At 35.6% G+C, this 18290-nt stretch overlaps 2 protein-coding genes across 13 annotated transcripts in view; one reads left to right on the top strand and one right to left on the bottom strand.

The window, feature by feature from the left end:
• Positions 1 to 18290, top strand: part of LOC142342119 (cilia- and flagella-associated protein 46-like) — a 754419-nt gene that overhangs the window by 37408 nt on the left and 698721 nt on the right. The window lies entirely within an intron of this gene.
• Positions 6922 to 8173, bottom strand: LOC142351118 (short-chain specific acyl-CoA dehydrogenase, mitochondrial-like). Its single transcript, XM_075403213.1, has one exon. It carries the CDS (start codon positions 8169 to 8171, stop codon positions 6978 to 6980), a length of 1194 nt encoding a protein of 397 aa, XP_075259328.1. The 5' UTR covers positions 8172 to 8173; the 3' UTR covers positions 6922 to 6977.

Here is an 18290-nt window from a genome sequence, read left to right as displayed (position 1 = left end):
TTGTTATCTCCTCATTTTGTTGCCAATTAAGTCAAAAATGTAGATCAGCTCGGGTCGGAACTTCATTTGCTAACGCACATTAAGGAGCTTCCTCGTTGTTCCGACCCCCACTTTAGTGGGGAGGAGGAAGTATATACGCAACTGGGTTTTTTTTTTGTTCAGTCAATTTTGGCCGATCGATATATTAATCGTAGAGAATTGTGAGTGGTATCATTAAAAAGCCCGTCCAGCGTAGAATACGGAATTAAAAAGATTTTTCGATATTCGTTTGTTACAGGGAGTTATCGAGGTTTAAAGTTTTGTGAACATTCGACTATTTTTGTTCACATTTTCAGTAATTTTTGCTAAAATTTGGCACAATTTCGCTAATATAATTCAAAATAAGTTCAAATTTTTAAAGGCAGATTGTAGTTGTTACCGTTAAAGACACCAATAAGAGCGTTGCTAAATTGTTTGATTGAAGCTTTTTCGCTAAAATTTTTGATAATATTTTCAAAATTCGAACTTTTCATCAAAATGGCACAAAACATGCTTTTTTGGTCCACTTTGTTAAAATTTGCCAGACTTAGTGACCTAGAAACCTCAACAAAGACTCCCTAATCTCAAATAGAACGCTAGTTGCAATTAGGCTACGTATGACAGTCTTCTGGATTTAAAACTTTGCCGTTTTTTGCAGATTTAGCTAGATAATTAAACAAAATGCATAGTTGTTTTTTTAATATTTGAAGAACTCCACTCAACAATTGGTCTAAGTCGCAAACATTTGGATAACTTGGTCGGTTTGCTGGGCGCGCGACAGAATCAGGGCGAGGTTCGATAATATCAAGGATTCTTAGAATCAGAGACTTTTTGGTTTTTATTTTGATGCTGCCTTTTTTCAAAATATTTTGCTTTTGTTTTTTTAATGTTAATTACTGACAATATTTTTTATTCACGGCTCCGTTAATGACAGCCACAATTTACGTAAATTTGAGGCTGAATGTAGATACAGTTTGTTTTCAGAGAACCAAAGGGTTTTATGGCTTTGAGGAAGAGTTTTATTAAAATTTAACTGAACTCTTGTCTTTCGCCTTCAATTGTTATTCTTTTGGCAGTGTGATTTTTCAGTTTAACCACTCCATGATCTAAAATTCTTCCTCAAGAGGTGCAGGTGAACCTTTTCTATTCATTCGGTTGTTACCTAATGTCTGTGTTATTGAAAGTATTTCTTTTAAGGAAATTTCTGTGATTTTTTGAACTTGTCAGTTTTTTGTATTATTTTAGTCAACATTTTGCTTATTCTCAGTAAGTACAGGTCACCCTTACCTCCTTAAAGAATAAAAACTAATTTTGTGGCCGATTGTTTTAACAGAAGGTTTTCTTGCTTTTGGTACTACGAGTTTTTATTCAAAACTTTCTGATTTTTGTGAATAATTGCCCATTTTTCTGTTGTTTTTTTCTTTAAATTGTCACATTATTTAAAATTTTAACTGAAAAAAGCATTACAACATTTGAAACTGAACATGTTTTTTGTTTTCATAGCATATGGTTTGAAGGGTTGCGACACCGTTCTCTTGCAGAAATTGGTAGAGTTTTTTATTTTTGCCCTTTATTTGTTGTTAATTTTTGTTGTCATATGCCAAATATTGTGTAATTAAAGGTCTCAGTGGCCAACTATAGATAAAAACATGAACTTAATATTTGATATCGTTAGATTTCTAATGGTTATTTTGACTTTCGAATTAAATTTCTAAAAAAAAGAGTATTCTTCAACTTATCACTTTTTGTTCTGGTTTGCGTTTTTTTTCTTCGTATTTTACTATATTGTATCATTTTTGTAAATTAGCCTCATTGTTTAGAGCTCTTTTTACTGTTTTGTTGAATCAAACGATAGTATGTCTGTGGCTTAAACGTTTTAAATGATGTCTTCAGGGCTTAGACAATTTGTTTCAGCAGACCTTTTCAGATACTTTTCAGTTCAGATACTTTTCAGTTTTTGTGGTTCTTTTTGTTGTCATTTTGTGATAGTCGTTTTACAAAAAGATGTTATGATGATCAAAGGAGACGCGAATGAAGATATTATAATCTCGCGGTTATTATCTTATAAATTTAATAGCTTCAAAACTGTGGTTTCGTAAAGTTGTTTTTGAAACTTATTAGTTCAGCTTGTATTTAATGTTATTTTATAGTCTTATGATTTAGTCTCATTAATAACAGTCACAATTAGTTTTTGGAGTAGTTGCAAGACAAACTGTCTACTCTTTTAGTCGAAAGCTTTTGTTGGCTATGAATTTTGAAAATAATTGATTTAATAAAAAAAAGTGATAGATTTTTGAGATCTGCCAATTTTATTTCTGTTAAATTGTACCTAAGCATCTCCATATACAATTCACATCATTTATCTATTGAAAGACAGTGTGCTCTTCATAAAGGTTTTATTTTCCTCAAATGGTCTTTCCTCTTGGATCAACCACTTTTCGTAAAACCAATTTTCGAGATTTTTGTATATTTGCCCCATTTTTGTGGGTTTTTGTTTTCTTTTCACAGTATCACAATAATGGGCGTCATTTGATTTACAATTGTTGTCACCTGAAAAAAATGCAAACGAAGATTTTTATTATTTTTAGTGATCAGCTTAATATTTATTTGATTGGGGGGACATCGTTTTCGTGCATAATTTTTTGTGCAAATTTTTTGCCTGTTTTTGTCGTTCGTTTTGTAGTCGGATGACATATCCTGGATGATGAAAGGCCTCAGTCGCTCTCTATTGAGGTTTAAAAGACTCTCTCAATGATTTCATTTGTTGCGTAATGTTTCTGATCAGTTCGAATTTAATTCTTTTTTAAAAAAAGCAATCTTTTAATAAACTTTGCTCCTTTTTCTCATTTCTAGTCAACTTGTTGCCAAGTCGCATTGAGGAAAAGTCCCATATTTTGCTCCAAAAAAGTACCGGTTAATCCTCTTAGCATAAATTTTATCTGATACCATATTGATTTGGTTATTAGTTGTTTTCAAAAAGTGGACAAGGAGTTTTGGTCGTAATTAATATTTGTAACTATTTGATTTTTATTGCCATCTTTTCGGGTAGTCATATTATTGTAGCCACAGGTCTCATAGGCCCTCTAGAGTAGGTTGTTTTTATTTTTAGCAGTTTGTTGAACGATATGTTGATATGTTAATTTTTTTATCTCTTCCTCATTTGGTAGACAATTAAGTGAATAAAGTAGATGAGCGGGGTCGGAACTTAATGTGCGAACGCAAATTACCGAGCCGCCTTGTTTACTGTAAATGCTCTTTTGATTACTTCATACTTTTGTATGTTCTCTGTAACTCAGATGGTAATTTAACTGTCCTTTTTGTTCCGACCCTCTTGAGGGGGGAGGAACTATATACTCAAATGGGTTTTTTTTTGTTCCGTGAATTTTCGCCGATCGATATATCCATCGTAGAGAGTTGAGACTGGTATCATTAGAAAGCTCGTCCAGCGTAGAATATGGAATTAAAAAGATTTTTTTATTTTTCGTTTTCTACAGTCAGTTATCGAGGTTCAAACTTCTGAGAAAAGTAGAGTGAATTCACGTTGTTTTTATTCATATTTTCCGGAATTTTTGCCTAAATTTTCGTCAGTTTTGCTAAAATTTGCTTTAATTTTTAAGAATAGTATTGTTTATTTTATTTTTTAAGACAAACAAGCATTGTTGATTGTTTTAATTTAATTTTTTTGGTCAAAAAATCTGGATAAACATTTCAAAATTTAGCCTTTTTTCATCAAAAACAGGAGAAAATAAGCTACTTTAGTCCACTTTGATTAAATTTGCCGACAGTACACCCCCAAACAACACTCATACAATCTTTGTAGACTCAGAGGGGGGCTATTTCTACTTCAGAGTCCGCTGAGAAGGCTCTGTAGTTAAAACTTTGCCTTTTTTGCTAACTTCACTCGTTGATTATCAAAAATGCAGAATTTATTTTGAGTTTTCAACTAACAAATTATCTATATCTACAACATTCGAAAAATCAATTGCTCCTAACGGACAATAAGCATTAGCAGGGATAGTTTTAGGCCATTCTTGGACTGTTACAATCCAAAAAATCGGGTTGTAATCAGTCGGTCTTTTTTTTAAAAAAAAGACTTTTTTTTAAAAAGAGACTTTTTTTTAATAATAAAGAACAGAACATCAAATCAAAGCTCAGGAGTGATAGGTCCAACCAATTCGCTTACTAAGCAGCTCAAAGCTAATGCATTTAGTTTTTTTCTTGAAAGTTTATGGTCGTTTCTTTTTTTTTTAAAAAATAATTGACTTTTCAATAAATAATGGCTTAATTAACTTTTCCTCTATTTTTTCTTAATCTGTTCAACTTCCAGCTTAGTTTCAGCAAAGAAAGAATGCTTCTTCTTTCTACTGATTTAGCATTTATTCTGGGTTGCAGTTTTTAGCCTGAAGTTATTAATTTCTGGCTTTGATACAACAAGATTTCAGATTTTTGTTTGTTTTGATATTTGCCAGTTTTTCACGTTTTCTAATTTTGTCACATTATCACAGTTCTCATGTCACATTATTAGCGTTCAGAATAAGGCACATATTAAAATCGTGAACGATATACATCATCGTTTTAACGGCCTCGAAGCCTCTTTCTTGAAATCAATTGAATTTTTAAATTTTGTCTAACTGTCATTTATACTTTGTCGTTTCGGTCGTATGAAATTTCCTGTATAGTGATAGCTTTCATTGGCTTTTCATGGAAAAATAGAGGAACCGATATTCTGATATTAGTAGATAGCCGATGGCTTTCATGACTTTGAAAACAATCGTTTTCCAAAATAAAAAAAAAAACTTTTCAATTTCGCAATTTTGTTCTTTTTATGTTTCTTTTTGTTACCTAATCTCGTTAGTTAATTACAGGTCAAATATGACATTATGGGTGTCAAGGGAATAAAATGGATTGGTGTCCCAAAATCTTTTTTTAAAGAATTTGTTATGACCTTACTGGCTTCGACACCGGTTTTTCACAAAAAAGCAAATTTGATTTTTGTCATATTTGACGTTCTTTTTGAAGATGCAAGAAATATTCTGGAAGATTGCAGGTCTCGAGGGCTTCTTTTTCATGAACAAACGACCCTATTTAAATAGTTCTTTTTGTAATTAATGCCTTTCATGACATTGAAGGTAATTTTGTTTCGCAAAAAAAAATTAAAAGTATTACTTTAGCACTTCGCTTTTTTGTCTACTTGTTACTTAGTCTTACTAATGAATGGCCACGTAAAACATTATAGCTGTTTGAGGAAGGCGCAATCGAATATATTTTGAGGGCCAAAATATGGCTTGACGGTTTTGACAGCGTTTTCTGGCAAGTTTCAATTGAAATTTTGTTTGTTTTTTTGTTGTTCTTTTTAGCCGCTTTAAAAAATGAATAAGGACAGGTCCTAATGCCCTTCTATAGAAACAGTGGTAATCGTAAATTTGTGGTAATATTAATTGATTCATAATGGTATTTATTACTTTGTAGTTAACTGTTTCAAAAAAAGAAGTTAATTTTTTTACTTTACTGTTTTTGTTCTTTTTTGTATAATTGTTACCAAACCTTTTTATGGACTGGTCGCATATGTTGTCTGGTGATTTATAAGTTATTTTTGTTTAGTTTTAGGTTTATCTGACGGTATGTTGACTTTTTTATTAAATTTAGTTTTTAAGAGGAACATAAATTTTTTGATGTAATTAATGTTTGTTGTTGTTGTTGTTGTTTGATTTTGCTGTTCGTCTTGACTCGCTTTCTTAATATTGACATATTACAGCAATCTAATGCATCAATTTTTACTCCACTGAGTTATTTGCTTTGGAGGCTATCTTATCGTTCATACAGAATTTTTTGAAAAAGACTTGGACTTTTTTGGGATTCGCAAATATTTTTTGGGTTTTTCTATCTGTTCCTCATTTGGTAGACAATTATGCCAAAATTGTGGATGGGCGGGGTCGGAACCTTACGTGCCATCGCACATTACCGAGCCGCCTTGTAGATCTTGCTTTCCTATTACAGCTATTCTGATAGAGGAAGTTAACCAAAACTCCCGTACCCCGAACAAATGTAATAAAGGACGACAATACATACCTATAAACATACATCGTCTTCAAACTCACAAGACCTACATGAACTTTGAGGGAACTTTAGCAAAAACTAGTAGGCCAAAAAAATTGCTGGTGATTGTGGCGATGGTAGTGTCAGTTGGAGGGGCAAAATTTCGATTTTTTTTGTTCGATTCTAATTTTACTCTTTATATTTTCATCAAATAGTACACCACTATAATCTTTCTAAATGACTAGGAGAATAAAAAGACGCCCTGTAATATCGTTCCCCTGGTACAAGTAGTTTTGAAAAAAAATTGAAGCCGGCGCCCTACGAAATGTTGCCTTGAGAGTGATATTGCCTTAGTTAAAATTGCTCTCCCCATTTGGAGAAACCAAAAGCGATCTTGAGAGAGGTTAGTTATCAGAGACATAAAAGGCAGTGTTCTTTTTGAGGAAGAGATTGTTATGAACTGACATTGACCAAAAAATCCTCGACCTATTCGAGGGCAATAAAAATAATGTGCCTCAAAGTTTATGAGGAACCTACGATTGTTTTTAACGATTTCAGCGTCACAGAGGCTATCTATTCCATTTATTGTGCAGGAACAAAATTAGCTGCTCTACGTGATCATTTCGCCTTGAAACGTCGTCAAAAATTCATGGAAGCGCTTTCCAACTATTGGTCTGATACATAAACCGCTGAACAAGAAGTACTCAATAACAAGGTCGCAGTAAACTAAGGTCGCAGTAGACTTCATTAACTACTTTTACAAAAGCCTTTAAAACAAGACTTTAACCGTTTTTGAGCAAAAATTATCTTCAAGCTTTGGATGTTAATGTAGCTAACAACCTAATACTCTTTCGAATATCCAAAAAATTTTAGCTATCAAGTTTTAATTTATGAAAATTAGCACATTTCTGTATGAGGTAAATCTACTGATATTCTTTGATTAAATTTCCAGCAATAACCAGCTTCTGTATTTCACTTGTCCCTTCATAAATTTCTGTAATTCTCGCGTCTCTGTAATGACGTTCCGCGGGCATTTCGGTTACATAACCCATGCCTCCCAAAATTTGAATAGCCTGATGTGAACAAAAGGTGGCAGCTTCCGATGCCGCCAATTTCGCCATAGCTGCTTCTTTTGTAAAAATTTCACCTTCACTTTGTAATGTTGCAGCGTGCCACGTCAACAACCTCGCACTTTGTAATCTAGTTTCCATATCTGCTAATTTTATTTGAATTGATTGTAAATTTGAGATCGGAGAACCAAAACTTTTTCTTTGCAACGCATAGTCAACAGCACAATCGATTGATGCCTGCGCAATACCCAATGCCTGGGAGGCTATTCCAATCCTACCTGAATCTAAAGTTGACATTGCAATTTTGAAACCCTCGCCTAAGTTACCTAAAATATTTTCTTTGGGCACTCGACAATTTTCAAGGATTAAATTACAAGTTGAAGAAGCTCTGATTCCCAATTTGTCCTCCTTTTTACCCAAACTGAGGCCCTCGAAGGGTTTCGGAACAATAAAGGCGCTGATACCTTTGTGTTTTGCCTGTTTGTCAGTGGTTGCAAAAACAATCGCAGCTTCCGCCTCGTATCCGTTCGTGATCCAAGCTTTGGTTCCATTAAGTACAAAACAATCTGATTCTTCTTTAGCAGTACAAGAAGCCGCACCTGCATCGCTTCCATTCCCTGGCTCACTTAAAGCAAAGCAGCCCAGCCTTGTTCCGTCACAGAAGGGTGTAATAAAGTCTTCCTTTTGTTTATCACTTCCAAACTTCAAAATTGGTCCAAGATAAAGCGAGTTGTTCACACTAACAATTACCCCAGTAGATGCGCATCCGCGACTTATCTCTTCAACAGCAATTGCGTAAGCTAGGTAGTCAAACTCGGCACCACCCAGTGATGACGGAATGTTCAAGGATAGGATTCCCAATTTTCCTAACTGTTCAATTTGATCACGCGGGAATAAACCAAATTTGTCGAAATTGTGTGCGTTAGGAATAAGTTGTTCATTGGTAAAAGCAGCTAAGGTATCCCTTAGAATTCTGTGCGTTTCAGGGAGAGAGCTGAAATTTGAAGCTCTCCTTAGAAAGAAAGCTGATATCAACCGTGACTTCATTGCCCTCTGTAAAGAAAAGATCAAAAAGTTTGAGAACATAGGACAAGACTTAAAAATCTTACACGTTACAGGTACTCATACCAGAAAGATCGTTGCGGGCCTCTGTCTGGAACTAAACTTTCCAAGCAGCCGTTTCATAACTATCAGAACGTTGAATTCCAAAACAAGATTAATCACTGATACTTGAACACGATGAACAAAAACGAATTATTATATTAAGCCTCTCTTATTTTCCCCGTAAAGTACAATTCACTCAAAATCAAAGACTAGCATTTAGAAAACCAAAAAGAATTATAAGGCAACACTTTTTATAACACATTTTCCCACTATGTTAAAAGATTCAATTTCAAAGGAACGATTAAAAATTTATTTCCAGACTCCAGAAAAGTTCTCAATTCATAATCAACCAGAACAAGCGAGGAGAGCAACAAACTTAATTTATCCTTTGCCACTGGAAAATTCAAACGATGGCCAAAACAGACTTGAACCGCCGGGCGAAAATTGATTGAAAATCTAAGAAATATCATATGGGGTTTCCAACAGATAACTTGTTGAATAACTTTACTACATGACTACTGTGAGTCGAAGACAGGAGGCACCATCAAGGCACGACAGAAATATTAAGAACTGAATTGCAACTGCATATTCACCAATTAACCGCTAGTTTTTGAGTAATGAAAGCTGTACTACCTCCGAAAGCAGTTTTCATTCAGTAATTTCCAAATCCGGTTTAAAAAACAGCACGTCTTGCTGCTCTGGATGTGACTGTGACGTCGGCTCTTCAATCCAGCCTGATACTTTTGCGAACGAAAAGCAATTTTTGGCAATTAAAGCAGCGGAGGTAAGAGACTTGTTACATGGGATAGAGTAGGGGGATGGAGTAGAAAGCCGGAAGTGAATCTAATGTCGCCGTAACCTCGTCGTGGGTCACACTGGATGGACTTCGGTCGTGCCAAGCGGCAATATACCTGAACCTGATAGAGTAAACATCCTCCTCGGGCACCATTTTGTGGTAAAAAGTTCCCATCAAAAATGGTCACAAGTCCAAATAAAAAATGGTACCGATGTAGATTGAAGTTGCATCTATACAGGAGAGGCGGACGCAGACAACGACATTAGTCCGTCTCATAATTCTGTTCTATAAGAAACGCCATGTTCAGATGAAACATCGGAGCAGATGTCATGTGTCCACATGGAGGTAATCAATCAAAGTTCGCTAGTTTGCCTCTTCTGAAAGAGGAGATGATCTTACCTATAAAGATCTTACACTCTGATCTTCATTGAAAAACATCCAAAGTTAGTACCTAGTCAGAACGGTAACACTTTCATATCTGCATGTGTTGAAAAGAGGTAGTGACCAACCGAGATCTTATTTTCCTCTGCTGTTAAGCAACTGATCGGTTCAGACAACGATACGCCGAAGTAGTCGTCGGCCAGTATCAGGTAAGATATGGTGTTTAAATTCCGCAGATATACTTTGGGATAAATGACTCGAAAGCATGCCGAACAACGTGCGCTAGATAATTTTTTTCTCTGGAGGCATATAGTGGCATTGTTGCAACAATTATGGTACAGTGAAAAGTACTGCCAGTATGATAGGGCTGATAGGATAGGCCTAGTAAGATACATACACGTATGTGGCGAACCGAGTAGGGTTTGAGCAAAATCAGTCCCAAAAAAATTCCCCTCCCCCCAAAAAAAATTCACGGAAGCAGCGCTGGCATGTGCTGAATGAAAATTTGAACTCCTAATCAATGAGTAGATAAAAGAACATTAATAGGCCTTTTATTCCCTGTCGTTTGGTAGAAGGATAAAGCTACTACCAGGAATTAAAGATTCGCGGTCGGTTCTGAAAATAAATATTGAAGCAGCCCCGCAGTGCAGCAAGTTCCTCTGGTAGACACTGCTAAAGCTGACAGTGTCTTAACTAGGTTAGCCACATGAAGCGGTTGGTTATCCTTTCTATAGCTCGTAGAGAATGTAGGCTCTCGTGTCATGTGTGTTGATTACCTTCATGAGTGACACCCCTAGCTCACCTAACAGCGTGATTGATTCACGCCTCTAAGGGTCGCAAAGTAAATGCTGCAGGGGAGGGGCACACCAGGACTCAAGGAGGAATACCGTTTGTTCCATTTAAAGTTGATGCAATCAGTGTTCTGCTTGAGACTTTGCGCGTTCCGCGTTGAGACCTTGTAAGCTCACATCCTTACTCTTGTTAGAAACTGTATCGTAGGCGCACTAAATTGTATTTGAGAGACTGGATCGGTCAACATCGAGTAAATTATTGCTTCAATTGAACTTGCCCGAGTTCAAAAACGCAATTTTTTTTGCTTTAGGACAATATCTTCGATCACACAAAAAGGGGAGTCCTATGAAAGAATATGAAAGTCTCAATTCGTCGAGACGACTCACCCAATCACGACTCAACTGTTCTTACTCAACTTTCTGTGATTATGCTCACCCATAAGGAGAGGTTTATAACGCCAAAATATTAGCTGACGGTTTTACGAAAAATTGCTTGTATTATTAAATTTAGGAAATAAAATAGTACACTAGAATAAGACCAAACAAAACGAGCTAATGGTGGCAACTAGTATCTCAAACAGAGGGAAAACAAAGCAAGTAATAGAACAAAATGGTGATGTCTCGCTGACCATTTCCATGTCTCAGAGGCCCATGAGACTTGAGATGAATCTACCACAACCGAACGTGAGATCAGTTCCACCCAAAAAAAACGTTCTCTTTCGGCTTAACGCGACTTGAGCAAATTTACGGTAACATCTATATCCTGGTTTAAAACATAGAGCGTTTATCGAGCAATCAGTCAATAAGGAAACAGTATTAACGTTTTCTCAATTCTGATTGTCCAGTAATAAGTTTTCTACATTTTGGTACGTCTGCAATTTTCACTAGCACCATAGAGAACAAGATAGAATTGCTATACAACGTCCACTTACATTTAAACGGTGCCTTGAATATTGGCCGACAGCAAAATTAGCCGATTGCAAATTAGCCGAACAGAGGACATTACCCAAGCCATATTTGAGAACGCACAAAAGTTCGTTCGGGATATTTTGTTCGGTTGTGATAGATTCACATCAAATCCCATAGGCCGCTGAGGCATGAGCGTGTCCCGCTTATTTTCGCCGACCTCAATTGTCTCAGCAATTAATTGTGCAAATGTTCCTACTCTTGACTTTTCGGCTAATTTTTACGTCGGCTAATATATATTCCGGACAACCGTTCATACGTATTGACCACACAAGCTGCCTTTTGCGCAGCTTCCGACGATTAGCCATATGCAAATTTTGCTATAACGGACACGAAGAGGTATGACTCAATTGGGTACCATGTCAAACCACATGTAAAATTGTTTTTCAAAGAAGGATAGAGTATAAAAATTATGCTGAAAAAGTACTCTAAATTCTTAACAAAGAATCTTTATATGGAAACTTTCAATTAGAAATCTGTAGCTTAAATTTAGGCGACGAATTTTAAAAATCTGTTTCTAAACCTACAGGGACAGGCAATCAACAAAAAATTTGTTGAAATAAATTTAAAAATTGAAAAATGTCCAAACTTAAAAACTGTAAACTTCTAATAGCTTATCCAAACAATTGAAGAATTCAAACTAACAACTCACTGACCCAATCTTTGCCCAAAAAATCACGCTTAACCACGAGTTATAGGGGTAAATTATATACAAGAATGATCAAAATTTTTACAATATCAGATAAATGGATTTTTATTAATCGCTTATAAAATCGAGGAGCTACAAAGATTTGTGTTCTATATTGATTAATGTGCTAAAAACCAAGCAATTGTTATATTCGATAGATTAGGCTCTTTAAAAACTGAGAATATAGATTAACAGAATAGCAAAGGAAGTTCAGCGGACAAAAATTTTCAAAGAATTACCCGCAAAAAGATAAACATACCCGGCAGATTGCCGGAAAATAGCCGCCGTTGATTCCCATAACCAAGATTGGGATTGAAAAAAGAAAAAAAATAGCGAAAGAATGATTTTTGTACAAATAATTTTAAAGTGCGAACTATTTTGATGTCATTTTGGATCCGAACATATTCTCGTTTCGTAGTGAGACCACAGAGGGGCTAGTATCAATACCAATAAGAATTAGAGATGGTAACTAAGAACAAAGTTCGCGTAACGGTCATCTAAAATCGGGCTTTATGGGTTTTAACCCTTTTCTATTTTTGATTTCGTTTTTTGATACTGACTCTGTTCATTTTGAATTGCTTTGCTGAGCAACATCTGTCTAAAAAACCGATTAGCAGAATGAGAGACGAGTAAAACTAGCCTAGAGAAGTTTAAAAGTTTTCACGCAAAATGTCGAAAAAGCGGCAAAAAGAGGAAAAGCGAAAAATTTTCATTCGACGAAGTAAAAAAAAAATAGGAGGACAAGTCCTGAAAAACAACTCAAAGAATTGAATGAAAAAATTAGAAGTATTCTACCTGACCAGCAAATCAATTGAACAATGCCAAAACACAAATCAATTTGTCTAAAACTATTTTTTGTTTCTGAAATCGGTCCAGTATTATATCTGCAAGACCTTAAGAAATTCATTGGCCCTTGAAGATCGATTAACTCGAAAATGACCAAAAATTTAAAATGAAATCAATCGCAAATTTTAACGAAATGTTGCTGAAAATTGTGATATTAATATCTTCAGAATCATTTCTGAGTCTGTGGAGGCTATCCAGTACCCCAATTAGCCAGGTAATTGTTTTCAACATTATAATAGAACGAAGTTTTTATTGAAATTTGAATTTTTTTCTAAAAATTATTGCCTATCAATCTTTGAGTAAGAAAAGCAATAATTTCATACTCGAAGTATTTCATACTCGTATAACGTATTTGTTATAATAGAAAACAATTCAAAGATCGATAGGCAATAAATTTTAGAAAAAATTTCAAATTTCAATAAAATAACTTCGTTCTATTATAATGTTGACAACAATTCGATTGCCCAATAGCAACTATTTAGTAACGTAATATCACACACTGGATGAGGCTACCTGGCTACTGAGGCAAGAAAAATTGAATAAAAGACATGTTTTGAAAAAAACTTGAAATTGCAAATCTTATCAAAAAATTTTTGAAATTCGAAAACTTAAATTCTTTAAAAAAAATCCACTAAAACTAGCAACCACGCAGTAATTTTTATACCAGACCGTGGAATAGGTTTTCTGGCACTTGAGAAGGGACAAATATCAAAAATTGACAAAAACTTTAGGAAACCTTAAAAAAAATGGCAGATTTTATCAAAAAAGGCTAAAATTCGAGACATTAAAATGTTGAAAATCAATTCATTGTAACTATAAACTATGCAGTGCTCTATTATCAAACCTTAGAGGAGGTTCCCTGGCCTTGAAGCTGGAAAAACTAAAAAATATGAGAAAAATTTTCAATAAACTTCAAAAAAATTAGTATCATTTTGCGTGTTTGTAGTACCAAAACTTATAGCTAATAAAATGGTCATAACAAGTAATTTTGTCTCGCAAAAGGCCTTCATCAACTTTTAAACACTTCAACCTAAGACTAAGCAAACAAAAAAACTCAAAAAAATCACAAAAAAATGAAAAATTGCACCATTTTGAGCACAAAAACACCAAAAATGACCTTTTAACCTTAAATTAAGGCCATCCCAGCAGCTGCACCACTCTAAGCACTTGAAGGACTACTAAAGCCCACTTTGGGCCTCTCATGAAACTTAATGCCCGCTGGGCTTTACCCGTTTATCCCGTTTTGAAAGATCAAAGTCATTGAAAAATGTGTGAACACATCTTAAAAAAAAACAGCGCCCCAATATAATTCAAATTCCTTGAATTGTAATAGGAGCGCTATAATGGCCGGCTGCAAAGCTGAGGCCGCTATCAACAAATACTTTGTTCTCAGAAAACAGATAAGTGGCCTTCTAATCAGCAAATTAAAAAGTAAAGAAGTGATAACTGCGTGCCGAACGTTGATTTAGACACAAAAAAGTTTCAAAAAGCCAATATTTTGTCTGAACTTTAATTTCGCTCCAAAGTCCATCATTTATGATGATCATATTCGAAGAGGATAAAATTTTCAACGAAAACTGCTGGGTATCGCAACTTGAAAGCAATTCAGATCAACTTTTTTTCCCTGTTTGCTCAAAACCAGTCAATTGTCAGACTCAAAAGTTCATACAAAAGAAATGCATCATTCTGAAAATGGCATCAACTTTTTGTGGTTTAGGAATCTTGGTATGAGTAAAATGAAAATGACAAAATTTTTTTACATTACCGGTGATACTTATTGAAATTTATATCAATAGTTGTTCCGACTCCACTTACTGTGTGTGTGTGTGTGTGTGGGGGGGGACTATATGCTCAACTGGTTATATGCTCAACTTATCTACTTTGAATACATGCGTGTATTTAAAAAAAAGGAAAGGTGACAAAATGAAAAGCAATTGAAAACTTTGGATGTCAATAACTTCTCGCAAAATCAAAAAACAAAAACGAATGTCTCTTCAAACATACATTCCTTTTTCGAGGGCATTCTAATGACTTGGCCATTTTTATCTCGCTGCAAAATCACGCGCCAAAATTATCAATCGGCAAAACTGGCTTCAAAGAGGCGGGCTAGTATAAAGCTTCTACTTCCACTTTCATGGAAGGGAGGAAGAATAAATGGATTCAACAAACACGACTCAACAAATACAGACTATGAGGTAAATTAATTCATCTTCCAGAGAATACCTGATGGTAATAACCAATTTGCCCATAAAATTTCTATCAAGAACAACTAAAAACGACTAAAACATTGCTTAAAACTTCTATGATAACTCTCTTCTGTTTTATTGCTTCTACCTTTTCTATCTTTTTAGAGGCGGCTGTGTAGGTGCTAGTGCCAAGTGCTATATTGTATGGAGACGAGTTATCGTTGCAATATCCTTTCTAATAAAGGCTTTCAATTGCAAGTTTTTGCTAAGTGCTATTCGGAGCGCGGGTTCGGTAAAAACGCTCTTTTTCTGCTACAAGTTTTCAATTCAAGTAATTTAGTAAGCAACTGAACTGTACTGAGCAGAATCGTCTGTCTGAATTTCAAGATGATAAATGCGTGCTGTATGAATTTACAAAAGTCTTTTTCAACCAATCAAAATTTAGCATCGTCATATTACGGCTCTTCCGAAAAAGCGGAGGCGATGGGTTTCGAACCTTTAATCTTATGATTATAAACAGGGTTGCCTAGTGTGTTGTGCCAAGTGGGTCTTGATTAGTGGTATTGCCAAAGTCAAGGGATTTACTGGGTTAATTAAGTATAAATGGAAAGCAACATCAATAGTGGTTTGTTCTAAGTTTTTATTGAGTATTCCAGATCAAAATGCTGAAAGTTTACTTTCTGTTTGCTCTTATTTGGCCGCTTGTTTTCTCATCTGATGTATGTGAACAAATTGAGCTGGGGAATGCGACTGCTGTATGTTGTGAAAGGAATACTACATTCCGCGTTGGTCAAGTGGATGTGAGTTTCGTGCCATATCGGAGCCATATTTGTCCAATTGGTGATGGTGGAATTGAAAATTTCTGTCCTCGATTTTTGCCAAGTTTTTCAATGATGTTCGTGTTGATCGTGGCAGGCATAGTACTCATGCAGTAGAAAAATAAAATCGTGCAGTTTTGTAGAAAAATAGATTCGTGCAGTAAAAAAAATAACTAGATGAATTGATTTGTTGCTCTTGTCAGGTTCATCCTGAAGGCGCGTGTTCGTCCCCTGCAAACTTCTTGAAGTTTTTGTCCGTCCTCGCTCCTCTTGAGGACGAACACGCGCCGTGTAATTAGGTCCAGGCTGTGTGGTTGCCCTGGCCAGATGTACTCCACGATAAAGTAGCTCGAATAGATCGGGTTGTCCGATGCTACAATTTTCGTTAGCAGTGCCATTCTGTTATTCAAATTAAATGGAAGAGGGGGATCGGCTGCGAATAGTACAGGCATGACTGAGTTTAAAATTGATTTTTTGGGAAGTGCGTTTTGTGACTTTGACTGATGTGGATCAACAGAGATTTATGCGAGTTATTAGGTGTAGTTGATTGGTTCCTCTTCTGGGTTCATTTGCATTTTTCCCAGGAAGATTAATGTAGTAGTGATCTGTCACGTGTGGCAGTTCCATTTGCTCCGCGTTGTGAGGGGAGTAAAGTAGTGAAGTAAATCCCTCGGCATGGCAGTAAATGACAGTCACTAATGGAGTTTTCGCAAGTAATTCCCTCGGTATGGCAGTAATTGACAGTCACTAATGGAAGTTTTGGAGGAAAGTAAATTGAGAACAGTGTGATTGACTGCTCTATTGATAAAGTTATTCAGAATACTTTTACTGCGAAGAGGTCAAACTTTAATAGCGGCGTTATTCATCGACTGTTGGATCTTTTATCGAAGCTTTGCAAAAACGATTGTAATAACGAAGAGACGGGATATTCTATTTTATCAAAGTATGGACACTAAAAGGTTCGTTAATTACTTATAACAATTTAGGATTTCATAGGCTAGCATTAAATTTTTTTTGTAATTTTAAACAGAATTATCGTGTTTAGAACGACACGAGGCAGACGAGATTTGCTAATCGAAATGAACGAGTTCAAACATCAGTACTACGATCGGAAAAAATTAATAAGTCTCGGATGGAAAGAAGTGGAAACAGTCGATGGGCGGGGTATAAATAGTTGGAACTCCTTAAAGAATAAGTTAATTATAGAAGGTAGAGGGGGACTGGTTGGAGAGAATGGTTGGCCAAAGGTACCATTGGCAGTAAATAACGAAGAAATTGTGGGATTACAAGAAAGTTTAGTAGAAGGGTTCCGTGGCTGTAGAGATCAGAGCGATGTGTATAATTATGTTAGTGAATTAAAGTTGGAGAGTGGTGATAGCAGGTTGTATCAAGAAGTTGGGTCGTATGCTGGTTTGTGTAATTCAATAGGTTGGACGTTTTGTGTGGATGGTTTGATGAGTGGTGTTTTGCCTGATGGTTTTACTGGTGTAAGGAGAGATGCCATGGTACAATGGAATGAGTGGTGGACGGCGGCACATGTTGAGATTGGGGGTAATGATAGTGTTTCGAAAACGCCGTGTGGTGAGAAATTGTTTCTGATTTGTGAAAGTGGTTTGGGAAAGGATGTTTGGTTTTTCATTCCGACGAAAGATAATGTGTTGTGCCAGCCTTCGTTGTGTGCGCATGCTGTTTTAACTTTTACAAAAGGTTTGTCGTTAGTGACGGGCTGGGAGGCGCGTGGTCAATCGAACCAAGTTGTTGTTGATCGGACTTTGGGATCGTTTGCTTATGATGTGCGTAAAGGTGCGGTAAAAAGAATTGTAATATCAAATAAGAGTAAAAAGGCAGTGTTAGACTGGGCGAAAGAAAGAGAAGTATCAACTGGTGGTGCTAGTGATGTGACTGAGCATGTGCAAAGTTTCGCTAACAGTGGTCTAATTTTAAAAACAAATAACAAACGAGGTAATCGAAGAAAATGGGGTGGGAAACGGGAAACGAAAACGCAATCGAACGATAACGAGAATATTGTGTATTCGTTTCTTCCTCCAAAGGATCCTTCAAAGGAATAAGTGAGTTGTTCAACTTTAATTTACATTTTTTTTCTAGGGTTGGAACTATACTGCCAGGTTTTTTTTTTTACTTTTTTTTGAGGTTTTATTATTTCAAGCCCGTGCCCTTTCAACGTATTTTGAAAGGATTATTTTTTGTTGATACGGGGCAATCGTTAAGGGTCCTGTCTGTGTTAGTTTGGTGTGTTTTTGGAAAAAAATGATGTTTCGTGAGTTTTTTGGGTCGTTATTTTGCACAGTCGTATGTAGTGTAAGCAATTAATATTTTGACTTTCAATCGCGTGCCCTTCGAAGTGATAACAAGGTGGGATGTTAATTTTTGTTGATAATGGTTGGGAATAGGGTGGTTAATAATAGTTTGCTATGTTAGGGGTGCTTGCTCATTGTGCTCACGAGTTATGACTCACGAGTAATTTTTTTTTGGTCAGAAGTAAAAAAAATAAATTGGTAAGAAATTAAAAATCAGAAGAGGAGGCGTTACATTTGAATAATTTGCGGTGTTTATAAAATAAGTACTACAT

The sequence above is a fragment of the Convolutriloba macropyga genome, chromosome 1 (genome assembly GCF_964194025.1).
Source record: "Convolutriloba macropyga chromosome 1, txConMacr16.3, whole genome shotgun sequence".
In the NCBI taxonomy this organism is placed as follows: domain Eukaryota; kingdom Metazoa; phylum Xenacoelomorpha; order Acoela; family Convolutidae; genus Convolutriloba; species Convolutriloba macropyga.
Note: the sequence above shows the minus strand (reverse complement) of the source record. Positions and strands in the feature narration are given on the sequence as shown.